Source organism: Panthera tigris, chromosome F3, assembly GCF_018350195.1.
Source record: "Panthera tigris isolate Pti1 chromosome F3, P.tigris_Pti1_mat1.1, whole genome shotgun sequence".
Classification (NCBI taxonomy): domain Eukaryota; kingdom Metazoa; phylum Chordata; class Mammalia; order Carnivora; family Felidae; genus Panthera; species Panthera tigris.
Window position 1 is genome coordinate 13,696,528 of NC_056678.1, and position 16,875 is coordinate 13,713,402.

At 38.5% G+C, this 16,875-nt stretch overlaps 1 protein-coding gene and 1 pseudogene across 3 annotated transcripts in view; both read left to right on the forward strand.

The window, feature by feature from the left end:
* The window catches only part of MROH9 (maestro heat like repeat family member 9), an 88,405-nt gene that overhangs the window by 25,957 nt on the left and 45,573 nt on the right, over positions 1–16,875 (forward strand). For all 3 annotated transcript variants that reach the window (XM_007088719.3, XM_042976742.1, XM_042976743.1), the window contains exons 5-7: positions 4,756–4,891; positions 5,452–5,538; positions 7,701–7,805. In XM_007088719.3, the coding sequence (XP_007088781.1) occupies positions 4,756–4,891; positions 5,452–5,538; positions 7,701–7,805 (328 nt within the window). The remainder of the gene's footprint in view (positions 1–4,755; positions 4,892–5,451; positions 5,539–7,700; positions 7,806–16,875) is intronic.
* On the forward strand, positions 7,913–10,975 carry LOC102971030 (annotated as a pseudogene).

A 16,875-nucleotide genomic window follows, 5' to 3' on the forward strand; every position in this document is an offset into this window, starting at 1 on the left:
ATAAAATTTTTAATTAAAAAAAGTGTTCTAAAAGCGCGTTCTGACCCAACATGAAATACTATCACAATAAATTAGTCCCACATTTGGCCTGGTAAGGGCAATGGAGTATTTATCTAGATATTTTCTATTCCCATGTTAGGGTGTTCTCTAGAATATACATTCTCTTCCATTGTTTAGAATTTTGTTGTAGTCCCACCACTAAAGTGTTTTGATTTAGGGCTGTTTTGTAATAGATTTTATTATCCGATCAAGCTGGATTTTCCTTATTTTATTGACCATTTCCAGCATGGTAACCTAAGATAAATTTTTATTTTCTAAGTGAAAGGTAAACATATTTTGTCAACTTCTGGTGAAAATGTCCTGAAATTTTAATTGCATTTTCAGAGTTTGTAAAACGATTTGAGATTAAGTGACATTTATAAATGATCTTCCTCTTTATAAATATATATTTCTAATTATTCAAGTTCTGTTTTATGTTCTTTCTTAAAAGTTGATTGTATCTTTGGGGTGCCTCGGTGGCTCAGTCAGTTAAGCATACGACTTCGGCTCAGGTCAGATTTCATGGTTTGTGGGTTCAAGCCCCAGGTTGAGCTCTGTGCTGACAGCTCAGAGCCTGGGGCCTCCTTCAGATTCTGTGTCTCCCCCTCTCTCTTCCCCCTTCCCCCCCCCCGCTTACACTCTGTCTCTGTCTCTCTCTCAAAAATAAATTAACATTAAACTTTTTTTTAAAGTTTGAGGTATTTTTGACATAGATTCTGCACATTACTAGACTAGCTTCTTAGTTATACTATATTTCAGGGTTTACCCCCCATTTTGTTTGAACAGCAATTTCTGATATACTGGGATGCATATGGGATTTTTAGGGGGGTATATTTATCCTGTGTTTGATTGAGCTCGCTGAACTATTTTTATTAGACCATGTCTTATTCGAAATACAGCAAACTCTGACATAATATTTTAAATTGGAAATTGAACGCTTATGTTGTTCCTGTTTTTAATAAAAACTCTTACACTACTTCTCAATTAGCAAAATGGTGGATCTTGGTTTAAATAAAACCTTTCGAGAAATTATTTTACAGATCTTTTTCCTTAGAATATGATGTTGATATTTATTCCTTTTCCAAGATTGACTAAAGCATGATTTTTTTAATTTAATCTATTAATAGGCATGTGCTAATCAATAGTTTTTAAGACATTGGACCACCCTTACCTTCCAATGATAAACCATAATTGGTAGCATTTCAAAATTATTTTATCGTTTTGAAAAAACTCTTATTCTAAAAACTTTAATTTTATGCTCATAAATGAAATTGGTTAATTTTTTATTATTTTAATTCCAGTGTAGTTAACATTCAGTGTTTATTAGTTTCAGGCATACAATATAGTAAGTGATTCACCAGTTCCATATATTATTAGTCAGTGCTCAGCAAGATAAGTATAATGTTAATCTCCTTCACCTATTTCATCCATTCCCCTGACCTCCCTCCCTTCTGGTAACCATCTGCTACCAGACTCCAGTTAAGAGTCTGTTTATTCATTTGCCTCTTTTTTTTTCCCCTTTGTACATTTGTGGTTTTTTTCCTAAATCCACATATGAGCGAAATCATATGACATTTGTCTTTCTCTGACCAGCTTATTTTGCTCAGCATTATATTCTCTAGATCAATTTATGTTGTTGCAAATGATAAGATTTCATTCTTTTCATGACTGAATAATATTCTAGTGTGTGTGTGTGTGTGTGTGTGCGCGCGCACGCTTCTCTATCCATTCATCTATGGATGGACATTTAGGCTGCTCCCATAATTTGGCTATTGTAAACAGTGCTGCTACAAACATAGGGGTGCATATATCCTTTTAAATTAGTGTTTTCATATTCTTTGGGTAAATACCCAGTAGCACAATTACTGGATTGTAGGGTAGTTCTATTGTTCATGTTCTGAAAGACCTCCATATTTTCTTCCACAATGGCTGTACCATTTTACATTCCCACCAACAACGCAAGAGGGTTCCTTTTTCTCCACATCTTTGCCCAAACCTGTTGTTTCTTGTATTGTTGACTCTAGCCATTCTGACAGGTGGGAAGTGATATTTCATTGTGGTTTTGATTTGAATTTCCCTGATGATGAGTGATGAGGAGCATCTTTTCATGTGTCTGTTGGCTGGATGGCCTCTGGGGAGAAATGTCTATTCATGTCTTCTGCCCATTTTTAAATTGGATTATTTGTTTTTTGGGTGTTGAATTTCATGAATTCTTTATATATCTTGGATACTAAACCTATATTGAACATGTCATTTGCAAATATATTCTCTCAATCAGTAGGTTGTCTTTTAGTTTTGTTTGTTGTTTCCTTTTCTGTGCAGAAGCTTTTTATTTTGATGTAGTCCCAATAGTCTATTTTTGCTTTTGTTTCCTTGCCTCAAGAGACCTATCTACAAATGTGTTATGGCCAAAGTCAGAAATTAGTGCCTGTGTTCTCTTGCAGGATTTTTATGGTTTCAGGTCTCACACTTATATACTTAATCCACCTTGACTTTATTATTGTGTATTGTGTATGAAAGCGAGTAGTTTCATTCTTTTGCATGTAGCCAGTTTTTCCAATACCATTTTAGGAGAGACTGCCTTTTTCCCACTTGATATTCTTTCCTGCTTTCTTGAAGATTAATTGACCATGTAATTGTGTGTTTATTTCTGGGGTTTCTATTCTGTCCTATTGATCTATATCTCTATTTTTGTGCCAGTACCGTAATATTTTGATTACTACTGCCTTGTAATATAAGTTGAAGCCCAACATTGTGATCCCTCCAGCTTTGTTTTTCTCTTTCAAGATTGCTTTGGCCATTTGGGGTCTTTTGTGCCTCCGTACAAATTTTAAGATTCTTTGTTCTAGTTCTGTGAAAAATGCTGGTGGTATTTTGATAGGGATTGCATTAAATCTGTAGATTCCTTTGGGTAGTGTAGACATTTTACCAACACTTGTTCTTCCAATCCATGAACATGGAATGTCTTTCCATTTCTTTGTGTCGTCTTCAATTTCTTTCATCAGTGTTCTATAGTTTTCAGAGTACAGGTCTTTCACCTCTTTGGTTAGGTTTATTCCTAGGTATCTTATTATTTTTGGTGCAATTGTAAGTGGGATTGTTAATTTCTCTTTCTGCTGCTTCATTATAGGTGTGTAGAAATGCAAAGATTTCTGGGTATTTATTTTGTATCCTCTGATTTCACTGAATGCATGGATCAGTTGTAGCAGTTTTTTGGTAGAGTTTTTAGGTTTTCTCTATATGGTATCATGTCATCTGCAAGTAGTGAAAAGTTCACTTCTTCCTCATCATTTTGGATGCCTTTTATTTCTTTCTGTTGTCTGGTTGCTGTGGGTAGGACTTACTCCCAGTACTGTGTTGAATAAAAGTGGTGAGAATGGACTTCTTCCTGAACTTAAAGGAAAACCTCTCAGTTTTTCTGCCATTAAAGATGTTAGCTGCGGGTTTTTAATACATGGCCTTTATTATGTGGAGATATGTTCCCTCTAGATGTACTTTGTTGAGGGTTTTAATCATGAATTGATGTTATACTTTGTCAGATGCTTTTTCTGCATCTATTAAAACAATCAATATAGTTTTTATCCTGTCTCTGATTGACGTGATGTATCATGTTAATTGCTTTGCAGATATTGAACAGCACTTTGCATTTAGGGAAAAAATCCTACTTGATTGTGATAAATGATATTTTTAATGTATTGTTGGATTCCATTTGCTAGTATTTTGTCGAGGATTTTGGATCTATGTTCACCAGAGATATTGGCCTGTAGTTCTCTTTTTTTGTGTGTGTGGTGTCTTTATCTGGTTTTGTATCAGGATAATGCTGGCCTCATAGAATGAATTTGGAAGTTTGCCTTCCTCTTCTATTTTTTTTTTTTTTTGTTGTTAAGTTTGAGAAGAATCGTTATTAACTCTTCTTTAAATGTTTGGTAGAATATACCTGTGAAGCCATCTGGTCCTGAGCTTTTGTTTGTTGGGAGTCTGTTCAGAGTCTGATCATCCATAAACCATAAAGAAGTCAAATTAATCTTCCCAAGATTTGAAAATGATCTAATATATTCTAAGAGCTTCCATTTCAAACAGTGGGTATTAGACATTTCAATTTTCCTGTCCAGTAGAGAAAAGGTATTCCGAGTCCAGCACAAAATTTCCTGCCTTACCATCAATATCACCATCTTTTCAAAAAATAAGAAAACATTTTCACCTCCCAAAAAATCAGGAAGGACTGTTATCCACATCACGTATATCAAAGGAATAACAATTATGTCATAATTGATCTTTCTAACTGCTGATGGGCAGGTTTCTTTTGCCAATAACTGGAGGGATGCAACCCCATAGTATCAGAAATATTAAATGTGAGGAACGTTGTATGGTGGTTTAGAGAAAATGTGGCAGTAATACATTTCAACTAAAGCTCAGCATGGCTTTGTGGGCTTGCCTGGAAATATAACCACTCTTTACATTATTATGTCTATGGAGAAATATATTCTGGTTTCTAAATAACTGATTACAGATGATTTTTTACAAAGACATTCATTCCTTTATATTTACAGTGCCATTGTCATTTTTATGAGAATATTTAAAAGTCCACATGTTATATAAAGCCGGGAGCTGGGTCTCATTTTCTAGCACGTTCTCTCTGACCCAAGGACGAGCCACCAAAGTTAGGTTGCATTTGTTATCTTCTCTGTTGAATAATTGTACCTTTTTTCTCATTAGCTTTGTAGATCCCTCACTGCAATTTGAATCCCAACTGAAGATAATAGAGTCATCCTTTAAAAAGGTATTTTCTATTCCAAGTCTTGAGAAAGTGAGGCAAATGGGGAACAGTGAAGATGACAAAGAGGACATAGAGGTAAGTCTCCGCTTCAGTTATGAAGAGGCAATGTTATGCGCCACAGCAATCCTGACAAATGCCCTTGCACCAAATGCCCTTTGCTACCTCCTTCACTCTTTTGAGATATAATAAACAGTCTATTCCAGTGCCTCTGGACTCCTTGTGAATTCCACAATCCTTGGGATTTAATGGATCGTATAGGAGTTATGAGAACAAATGAGTGAAGAGAGTTTAGGTTAATTGTTTTAGCAAGGACAGAGTTTATGGGCCAAGGCTGCAAAGAAGAAAAGAGGAGCAAAGAAAGGTGGAGAGAGGAAGAGCCCTACAGTAAGGTCAACAACACCTCTGGTCTCCATTTCCTCAGCACAGCTACACAGTGCACCTGCCTTGTAAGATGGGGGAGCGGTTCACGGCACATTGTACTGAGTGAGGTCCCATTTCTATAGCTACCTCATTCCTTTCTTGCCTTCAGTGTATGGGGATAACTCAGGACCCCGGGACACAAAACTATAGACGTGGAGTACAATTACATCTAATTTTATCTGGCCGACTGTTTGTGCAATATTTTTGTTTTTCAGAATTTGTATCAAAATATTTTAAACATGTATGAAGACACTCTTCTCATCCTAGTGTCTAAAGACCTCTACAAACTGCAAATCTTAAAGGTAAAGGGAAAGCAAGCACTTTGTTCTCTGGTCTGAAATCTAAAAGAACTCACTGTATTTCACTAATCTTTTCCCTTTTGTCATATTTGCATCTTCTTCAAGTATTTGGTGGCTGATTTTTTTTCCCTCCGAAGGTGTAAAATATGCCCCAAATGAAATCACTTCCCTTTATCTGGATTACAGAGACACATGTTTAAGAATGCAATTTGGGGAGAATGGCATCACCAGACACTTAAGACAAATGTTACGTGGCAATGTAAAAGTGAATCCAATATGGGTTAACAGAGAGGAGAGGGTGACTGGCCTAAATCACCTTCAGGTCCGTGCGACATTAAATCATACTTCGATAGTGTCTATATGATTGCTTGTTCCCCCACAGCCCTGGGACTGGAGAATCCCACGAGCATCCCATCCTCATGGACACCATGATAACTAACAGAGGAAGGTGTAACAGCTGCGCCAAACCCCACTTACATCAAGACTTCACTGTTTTTAACATCTCAGTCAGAGACAGGAGACTGCTCAGGATATCTGACGACCTTTAGCTGTGCATTTCTAGCAAGACGGCATCAGGGGAACCTGTCTGAAAATACTGGGGAACCAGAGTGACTTATTCTACCAGGAGCATTATGAGTCTGTGCAAACTATAAAATACGTTCAAGTCAAGAAGCAGAATTGGTATCTATGAAGACAAGAAGGAATGTGAGGAAAAATAAAATCTACTGAGTTCCTTTGTGCCTAGTTTAAGCCAAATATTTCCTGTGTACTTTAAAAATTTCACCTCACAGCCCTTCAAAGTAGCTGTGATTATTCCATTCTTACAACTATTTCCCATGCATGCTCTTTCAACCAATAAACCATTGTTTATTGAGCATTTGTTCTACATCAGGCACTAAGCTGAGTACTTCATATATGGGTTATTTCATTCAATCCTTACAATAAACCTATGAGGAAGGTACCATCATCCCTTCCGCCCCCATTATGCAGATAAGGAAATGGAAGCAGAGAGAGGAGGAGTAGTATGTACAATGCTCAGGAATGGGGGAGCTACTCGAACTTGGTAACCTGGTACTTAACCATGTTGCTCTTAGACCTTCCATGTCTAGAAACTCTCTTGATCCTCAGAAAGCTGAAAGCCCACACGTAGAAAAGGCAGAGACTGATCTCCAGGGATTTAGACTCTTCTGCCCTGGGAAATGGACTTCAGACCAGTTTTATACAATAGGAGCCAGTGAAAGGAGGACATTTAGCATAAATTCCATGGACTCCAGCAGAGTGCCTTAAGAAATCTGTTGATGGTAGCTGGCATGTGAGGCATAGGCAGTCTTCTTCCCTTCCCAAGCTTGTAAATATGTCCCTGCATCTGGAGATTTAGAACAAACAGAAGTTACAGCAAGATGGAGTTGAATCAAAATTAGCAAGAACCTTCTAACCGAGCTGCCTCCAGGAATATTTTCTGCACCCATGAGCCAGAAAATAACTGAGTGTTGAATCTGCAGAGGAAATTCTGGAGTAAAATGACATTTCAGGATCAGATGACATTTCAAGTCTCTTTTAAAATAGAAAGTCAGATCCTGTGATTAAAGAGAGAGGATAGTACTTTGAAAGAAAAAGAGGAGAAGCAGCGGATAATCCCATCACAGCCTCATGTTAAGCTCTTTATGATGACTGACAAAGCGACCGTTAGATGGCACATTAGTAAAGACTCGTTGGATAGAATTAAGTAACATACAACCCATGCTGGAGGGGAGGTGGGTGGGGGGGATGGGCTAAATGGGTGATGGGCATTAAGGAAGACACTTACTGGGATGAGCACGGGGTGGTACATGTAAGTGGTGAATTACTAAATTCCACTCCTGAAACCAATGCTACACTATATGTTAACTAACTGGAATTTAAATAAAAAATATCATAGTAAATAGAAAACAAATATATTAGTAACATGCTACCCAGGTATAGTTGCTACAATAGATGAAGTGTGCTAGATAGCTTGTAGCATACAACTAGCCGGTTGTCCGTCTTTTTGAGAGCAATGTAGGTTAGATGTGACATAATCAGGAGCTCCCCGGGGACCCTTGACATGGTGGAGATGGAGACTAAAAGGAGGGGACTTGTAGAAATGGAAACACCACGCTCTAGGATGATTCTTGTGTTTTCCACAGGACATGGCCATGTGGATGAATGAAGACAGTTCATACCTGCAGGAGAGAGCCATAGTGGTCATCAGCAGGGTGCTGAGCTTTGCCTCCAGGAAAGTCAGGGGATACGTAAGTGACAGTGCAATTACGCCACCCGCTCCTGAAGGCCGAGTCTCTGTAGTGCTGCCTTCCAAGTCTTGAGGCTGGAGAGTTCTAAATGCCTGCTTGGTATGAGCATGCGGGCAGGTTGGGATACTGGGAAAAGAGTCAATATCCTGCGTGATTCTACATGGTTCTGCAACTCGATTTTTTCACCGAACAATATGTCCCTCAGATATTTTCATGGCAATGTATGTAAGTGTATCTCATTCTTTCAGCCAAAGCATATATCCCCGTAGTTTTGATGTATTGTAATTTAACTATAGATGGAAATTCGGGTATATTTGGGTTTTTTTTTTCTACTTCAAACAATATACAAATGGTTATCTTTTTTCAAGTGTTTGTTCACTTAGAAATGCTTAGAAAGATAATAGATCAAAGAGTATGGATAGGTTACAGTTTTAGCATTACAAAATTATCCTCCGGTTTGTATTCCTGTGGATATTAGAGTAATCATTTGCCCACACCTTCACCAACACTGGGATGTTATTGGACTTTCTAACGGTTGCCTTTCAGCTGGAGAGCAAACAGGCATCTCATCATTGCCAGTATGTACTGGGGTTTTCTGTATTTTTAATAACATCATTCCTTGCCTTCTAAAAATCCTTGCCGTCTATGAACATTTCTCTCCCTTTTGGATACCGTGTATCCAGTCTCTGTTTTGCAACTCATTCTTAACTGTGATTTTTAAACATAAGTCTTCTAATTGCTCATCTGATTGTTTGAATCATTCAGGAGTTCAGAATAAAGGGGGCCAGAAACATACATTCGTGATGACACCTTCACGTACCCATTTTCTACCTCTTATACAGAGAGCTTCTAGACATATTGAGACAAAAAGCCTAGATACACTTTACAATATATCTGAATTTTTACTGTTTTGTTTAAAATCAGCTTTGGAAAGTAACATAATCTACTTACAGGAGGAAATGCAGTCCAGGATGTTCTTTGCATCAGCTAATTCTCTATTTCAAAAGAGAGAGGGAGTGATTTGCTTCAATCTTCTGGTTGCCTGGCCAGGGAAGGCAGCCTTCTATTTCTAAAATGGCTTGGTTGTCCGTTCATATGTCTGAAAGGCTAGTCATTCAAAATTTTGCAGCAAGGCTTGAGATTAAGTGCAGATCGCAACTCCAGCCTGTTTTCTGAACAGTTTCTAAATGTTTCATGCACTCAGCAAGTCTTTGATGGCGACTGTCTGACCGAGATCTATTCATGAGCGGCTGTCTGCTTTTGCATTTGTATTCAGTATACATATACTTGTTCATTTATATTCTAGTGAGTTCCACTCAGGTAGCAGGTATGACATTTTGGAGTTTTGTCATCTTCTATCACCTCTTCTCAATTTTGATTATGTTCATGAAGTTCGTTCTCCCCTACACACATTTAAAAAAATAAATCTGTAAATTCACATGTGCGCAGAAGCCTGTCATAAATTGGGTGTCCCTACTTACAACTGAGATTTGAGAAGTCAAATAGGGTAACGGATTACTTTGTTCTGCAATGTTCACTAAGGACCAGCAGGTGGAAGCACACCAGCATTTTCCAGAACATAGAAGCAAAGCTAGCATCAACCAGTTCGTCATAGTCAAGCAGGCATAAAACTTTATTAGGTTAACTTTCTCTTTATGATAATGTCCTCTAAACATGGTTAAGTCAGTGAAATTAATGGGGGAGAGAGGACAAATATATGAAATAAAACAGATGAATGCATTATTAAATTAAAAACTAGGCTTCCCCCAGGCCTTGTCTCTGTATCTGTATGTCTGACACATTGTAGATAATCAGTGAAGATCTGCTTTGCCCTTCTCTAATTATATGTAACTACCTATTCTGTGCTCACGTGCTGTCCGTTCACTGGAAAGACTTTTTTCCCATAAATTACTGTATCCTGGGGTGCCTGGATAGCTCAGTTGGTTAAGCGTCTGTCTTCGGCTCAGGTCATGATCTCATGCTTCATGAGTTTGAGTCCCGCTTCGGGCTCTGCACTTGATAGTGCTGAGCCGGGAGCCTGCTTCACATTCTGTGTCTCTCTCCCTGCCCCTCCCCGACTTGTGGGCGCTTGCTCTCTCTCAAAACTAAATAAATAAACATAAAAAAAATAAATTACCCTATTCTACACCTTCCAGAATCTCAGTGGCCCTTGTATTATTAAATAATCCAAACTACCATTTATATTCTATCAAAAATACTCTTTCATGCAGTAATTCTCCTTATATGACCTATGTGCCTATCAGGGTGAAGAACTTCCACACTCGGAGAGTATTTGTCCCTTCAATTAAACTATTCAATTTTCAAACAGGCAAAGAAACGTGAGCTAATCGTGTCATCTTATATCATTAACAGAAAGACTTTTCCTGGGTTTGTTCTTTTGGCACAGTCTTTCAGCATTTGAGAGATGGGTAGGGCAGCGCACCAGCGGTCCTGCCAATCTTTCTCTTGCTTCAACAGTGTTTGGATGGAACAGACTTCAGGGGCGCCCCTTCTATCAGCCTCCGACCACTCTCCAAACTTTTTTCCAGTTGCAACCTTTGGAGCCATCTTCTTGGCCACCCTCTGCCTCCAGGACCAGCCGATACCCTATTTTGAGCTTAACTCCTTATTACCAATCAACCACGAGCACCCAGATTCGTCAGAATTATTCCACAGAGGTGGAGGCCGCTGTCAACTGCCTGGTCAACAGACATCTGTGGGCCTCTTACACATACCCTTCTCTGGGCTTCTATTTTGGCCATGAGGATGTGGCTCTAAAGGCATAAGCCACTTCTTTCAAGAATTGGCTGAGGAGAAGTGGGAGGGCACTGAGTGTCTCTTGAAGATGCAAAACCAGTGTGGCAGCCATGCCCTCTTCTAGAAAATGCAGAAGTCATATCCAGATGAGTGGGGGTAAAACCCTGGATTCCATGGAAGCTGCCCTGGTTCTGGAGAAGAGCCTGAACCAGCCCCTTTTGGGTCTGCATGCCCTGGGTTCTGCCCATGCAGACCCCCATCTCTGTGACTTGCCAGAGAATCATTTCCTCGATGAAGCGATAAAAGTCATCAAGAAGATGGGTGACCACCTGACAAACCTCCATAGGCTGGCTGACCCCCAGGCTGGGCTGAACGAGTATCTCTTAAAAAGCCTCACCCCCAAGCATAAGTAAGAGCTTCTGGAGCCCAGCAGCCTTTTTGAGGGGCCCCTCTGGCATCCCCCTGGTGCGAGGGCTTGTGCCTGAGCCTCTTTCTGCAGCCACTAGGCAGCTTTTTAACTACCCTGCAGCCCTCTCCCAAGCTATGGGCCAAATGTAAACGATAAAGCTTTTAGCAGCAATAATAATAATAATAATAATTAGATGAGTGGGAATCCCCCCCCACCAAAAGAAGACAGGTGGGATTTAGGGAGGAAGATGGGGGTGGAGTAGGAGGACCCTAGGCTTGCCTTGTCCAACACATACAAGTAGGTGACTATCAAATCATCTTAAGTACCCTAGAAATCAACCTGAAGACTGGCAGAATAAACTCCACAACTAAAAGTAGAGAAGAGTCCAGAAGACCCCAAATTAAAGATGGTAGGAAGTGTGGACACACCATTTGGGAAAAAAACAAATCATGAATTCTGTGGTAGGGAGGGAGATGTGGTCGAAGAGAAGGGTAAGAGACAGACTAGCACAGTGGGTAGCACACGGGGAAGATGAATCCCCATGGCAATTGGCTTGGAAAGTGAGAGGAGCCAAATTTCATGAGTTCTTGCAATCACTGGGGCTTAAAGCCTGGAGCTTTAAAGGTCAGCAGACTTGGCTCTAGAAAGCTTAGAGGACATTGTGCTGCTCTTAGAGGGAAAGCAAACAGGCAGCCTATGGACATACAGCATGGAAACAGTGATATGAAAAGCACTTGGGGCACACAGTGAGGAGGTTATTTGCTCTTCTCTGAGTGTGCCCCGGAAAGGCAACATTCATACAGAAACCCCCCTCCGTGAACAAAGGAACTGGCAGATGTCGTTTCCTCCTCCTTCCCCTCAGCATTAACACAGTCCCATGTGCAGCAACCAGGACAGCGCAATCACTACCTAATTTGCTTACATGAAGCCCCGCCCCCACCGCCATGCTCCAGCAGAATCACCCTTCCCAATCATGCTTGCTTGGTCCCAGCCCAGCAGGTGCCCTTTCCGAGAAAACTGGCTGGCCCAAACCCCTGCCCACGTTGAGTCTCCTGTCCCAAGAGTTTTGCAGGGCTTCAGTTCTGGTAGAGGTGGCAATGGGTATCATCTCACAAGCAGACCAGAGCACACCTAGTTAAAACTTGTCACATTCGAGCCAAGGACCAAACACTTTCCACAATAGGCAGAGAGACAGACAATTGAGCTGCAGGATAAAGTGGCCAGGACACAATAGCAGAGCACATACAGCACACATTGAAGATACTCCCTGAAGTGACAAGCCCTGGGGAATAAGGGAGCTTACATTGTAGGGCACTAAGGACCTCTTCTTCATAAGGCCATTAGCTTCAAGAACAGGAGACATAGCTGACTGTTCTGACACAGAGAAGCAGGCACAGAGACTTAGACAAAATGAGAAGACAGAAGAATTTGTCCCAAGTGAAAGAACAGGACAAGGTTACAGGCAGATCTAAGTAAAAAATATATAAATAACATGCTTGATAGAAAATTTAAAGTAGTGATCATAAAGATACTTGCTGGTCTTGAAGAGAGAGTGGAAGGCATCAGTGAGACCATTAACACATGATAAAGAATTACATAGCATAGATAGAGGGCTGAATAAATAAAATCAGAGACATGCTTGAGGGAATGAATAGCAGACTGGAAGAAGCAGAGGAATGAATCAATGACCTGGAAGACAGAGTAATGGAAAGCAATCACACTGAAAAAAGAAAAAAAGAATTATGCAAAACAAGAATAGACTTAGAGAACTCAGTGACTCCATCAAACATAATAACACTCATATTGTAGGGGTCCCAGTAGAAGAAAAGAGAGAAAAAAGTGGGGAGAAAATTTATTTGAAGAAATAATAGCTGAAAACTTCCCTAATTTGGGGAGAAGGAAACAGACATCCAGATCCAGGGAGCACAGAGATTCCCCAACAAAATCAACAAAAGCAGATCCACACCAAGATATATCAAAATTAAAATGGCAAAATATAGTGATAAAGAAAAAAATGTTTTAAATAGCAAGAGAAAAAGCATCAGTCAGTTACAAGGGAAAACCCATGAGGCCAGAAGGAGATTTTTCAACAGAAACTTGGCAGGCCGGAGTTCATGATATATTCAAAGTGCTGCATGAGAAAAATCTGAAGCCAAGAAAACTCTGTCCAGCAAGGGTATCATTCAAAATCGAAGGAGAGATAAACAGTTTCCCCGACAAACAAAAACTAAAAGAGTTCATGACCACTAAACCAGCCCTGCAAGAAATACTAAAGGGGACTCTGTGAGTGGAAAGCAAAGACCAAAACTGACAATACGAAGGTAGGAAACACAAAAGCTGTAAAAAGAACTATTTCTGTAAAAAAAAAAAAAAATCAGTCAAGTAAGTCACAAAATAAAAAGATGCAAAATATGACAACATATGACTAAAACGTGGGGAGGAGAGGAGAAAAGAATGGGTTCAAACTTAAGTGACCATCAACTTAATATAGACTGTGACATGCAGAAAAGGTTATATACAAACTAATGGCAACCATATATCAAAAACCACTGATAAACATGCAAAGAATAAAGAGAAAGAATTCCAAATATATCACTAAAGAAAATGAGCCAACTACAAAAGAAAGACAAGAAAGGATCAGAGAAAATACATATCTATCAATAATTACTTTGAATGGAAATAGGCTAAGTGCTCTAATCAAAAGACATAGGATGACAAACTGAACTAAAGACAAGAGACTCATTTCAGTCCTAAAGACACGTGCAGATTGAAAGCAAAGGGATGGAAAAACTTTTATCATGCAAATGGATGTCAAAAGAAAGAGTATCAAAACTTAGATCACACAAACTAGACTTTAAAACAGACTGTAATAAGAGACAAAGAAAGGCACTATAAAATAATAAAAGGGACAATTCAACGAGATGGTACAACAATTATAAATATTTATGCACCCAACATGAGACCACTCAAATACATAAAACAATAACAAACATAAAGGAATTAGTTGAAAGTGATACAATAACAATAAAAGACTTTAACACCCCCACTTAAATTAATGGAGAGATCATCCAAATAGAAAATCAATAAGGACACAGTAGTTTTGAATGACACACTTGACTATATGGATGTAACATATATTCAGAGCACTCCATCCTAGAAGTGCAGAATACACTTTCTTTTCAAGTACACATGGAATATTCTCCAGAATAGATCACCTATGAGGCCAGGAAAAAAGTCTCAACAAATGCAAAAAAGATGATCTTTTCTGACCATCACACGTGAAACTAGAAATCAACTACAAGAAAATTCTAGAAAGACCGCAAACATACGGAAGTTCAATAACATGCAGCTAAACAATGAATGGGTCAACCAGGAAATACAAGAGGAAATAAAAAATTACACGGAAACAAATAAAAATGAAAACACAGTGGTTCAAAACCTTTGAGATACAGCAAAAGCAGTTTTAAGAAGGAAATTTAGGGGCGCCTGGGTGGCTCAGTCGGTTGAGCGGCCGACTTCGGCTCAGGTCATGATTTCGCGGTCCATGAGTTCGAGCCCCGAGTCGGGCTCTGTGCTGACAGCTCAGAGCCTGGAGCCTGTTTCAGATTCTGTGTCTCCCTCTCTCTGACCCTCCCCCGTTCATGCTCTGTCTCTCCCTGTCTCAAAAATAAATAAAAACGTTAAAAAAAATTTAAAAAAAAAGAAGGAAATTTATAGAAATACATACCTACCTCAAATATACAACCTAACCTTACACCTAAATGAGCTAGAAAAAGGAACAAGAAACAAAACCTAAGACCAGCAGAAGGAAGAAATAATAAAGATTAGAGCAGGAATAAATGAATATAGAATAATAAGTAATAAAATGTAGAAACAAAAACACACACACTGTAGAATAAATCAATGAAGCCAGGAGCAGGTTCTTTGAAAAGGTCAATAGAATTGATAGGCCTCTAGCCAGGCTTATCATGAAAAAAAGTAAAAAGACTGAAATAAATAAAATCACAAATGAGAGAGAACTAACAACCAACACCACAGAAAAACAAACAATTATAGTAGAATATTATTAAAAACTATATGCCAACAAATTGGACAACCTAGAAGAAATGAATAAATTCCTAGAAATATATAAACTTCCAAAACTGAAACAGGAAGAAATAGATACTTTGAACAGATCAATAGCCAGCAAAGAAATGAAATCAGTAATCAAAAAACTCCCAAAAAATGAAGGGCCAGGGCCAGATGGCTTCATAAACAAATTCTATAAAACATTTAAATACAAGTTAATACCTGTTCTTCACAAACTATTCCAAAATATAAAAGAGAAAGGAAAACTTCCAAATTCATTCTATGAGACCAGCATTAACCTGATACCCAAACGAGGTAAATATAACCACAAAATAAGAGAACTACAGGCCAATCAATATCTCTGGTGAACATAGATCCAAAAATACTCAACAAAATATTAGCAAACTGAATTCACCAATACATTAACAAAAAATTATTCACTACAATCCAGTGGGACTTATTCTCAGGATGCAAATGGTTCAATATTTGCAGATTAATCAGTGTAATACATCACATCAAGAAGAGAAAGGATAAGAACCATATGATCATTTCAATAGATGCAGAAAAAGCATTCGACAAGGTAAAATGTCCATTCATGACAAAAACCCTCAACAAGGAACATCTAGAGGGAACATATCTCAACATAATAAAGGCCATGTATTAAAAACCCGCAGCTAACATTATCTTTAATAGGGGGAAAATGAGAGCTTTTCCCTTAAGGTCAGGAAGAAGTCCATTCTCACCACTTTTATTCAACACAGTACTGGAAGTAAGTCCTACCCACAGCAACCAGACAACAGAAAGAAATAAAAGGCATCCAAAATGATGAGGAAGAAGTGAACTTTTCACTACTTGCAGATGACATGATACTATATAGAGAAAACCTAAAAACTCTACCAAAAAACTGCTACAACTGATCCACGAATTCAGTGAAGTCAGAGGATACAAAATCAATACCCATATGTTGTATGGAAACCAATTTGACAATAAACTCCATATATTGAAAAAAAATTTTTAAAAAATCAGTACCCAGAAATCTATTTGCATTTCTACACAACTATAATGAAGCAGCAGCAAGAGAAATTAACAATCCCACTTACAATTGCACCAAAAATAATAAGATACCTAGGAATAAACCTAACCAAAGAGGTGAAAGACCTGTACTCTGAAAACTATAGAACACTGATGAAAGAAATTGAAGACGACACAAAGAAATGGAAAGACATTCCATGTTCATGGATTGGAAGAACAAGTGTTGGTAAAATGTCTACACTACCCAAAGGAATCTACAGATTTAATGCAATCCCTATCAAAATACCACCAGCATTTTTCACAGAACTAGAACAAAGAATCTTAAAATTTGTACGGAAGCACAAAAGACCCCAAATGGCCAAAGCAATCTTGAAAGAGAAAAACAAAGCTGGAGGGATCACAATGTTGAGCTTTAACTTATACTACAAAACGGTAGTAATCAAAACATTATGGTACTGGCACAAAAACAGACACATAGATCAATAGAACAGAATACAAAACCCAGAAATAAACCCACATTTACATGGTCACTTAATCTTCAAGAAAGCAGGAAAAAATATTGAGTGGGGGAAAAAACAGTATCTTTAATAAATGTATTGGAAAAACTGGACAGCTACATGCAAAAAATGAAACTGACCCCTTCTTACACCATGCACAATAACAACTTACTGAATGGGAGAAGATATTTGCAAATGACATATCTGATAAAGAGTTAGTATCCAAAATACAAAGAGCTTATAAAACTCAACACCCAAAAAACAAATAATCCAATTAAAGATGAGCAGAAGACATAAATAGACATTT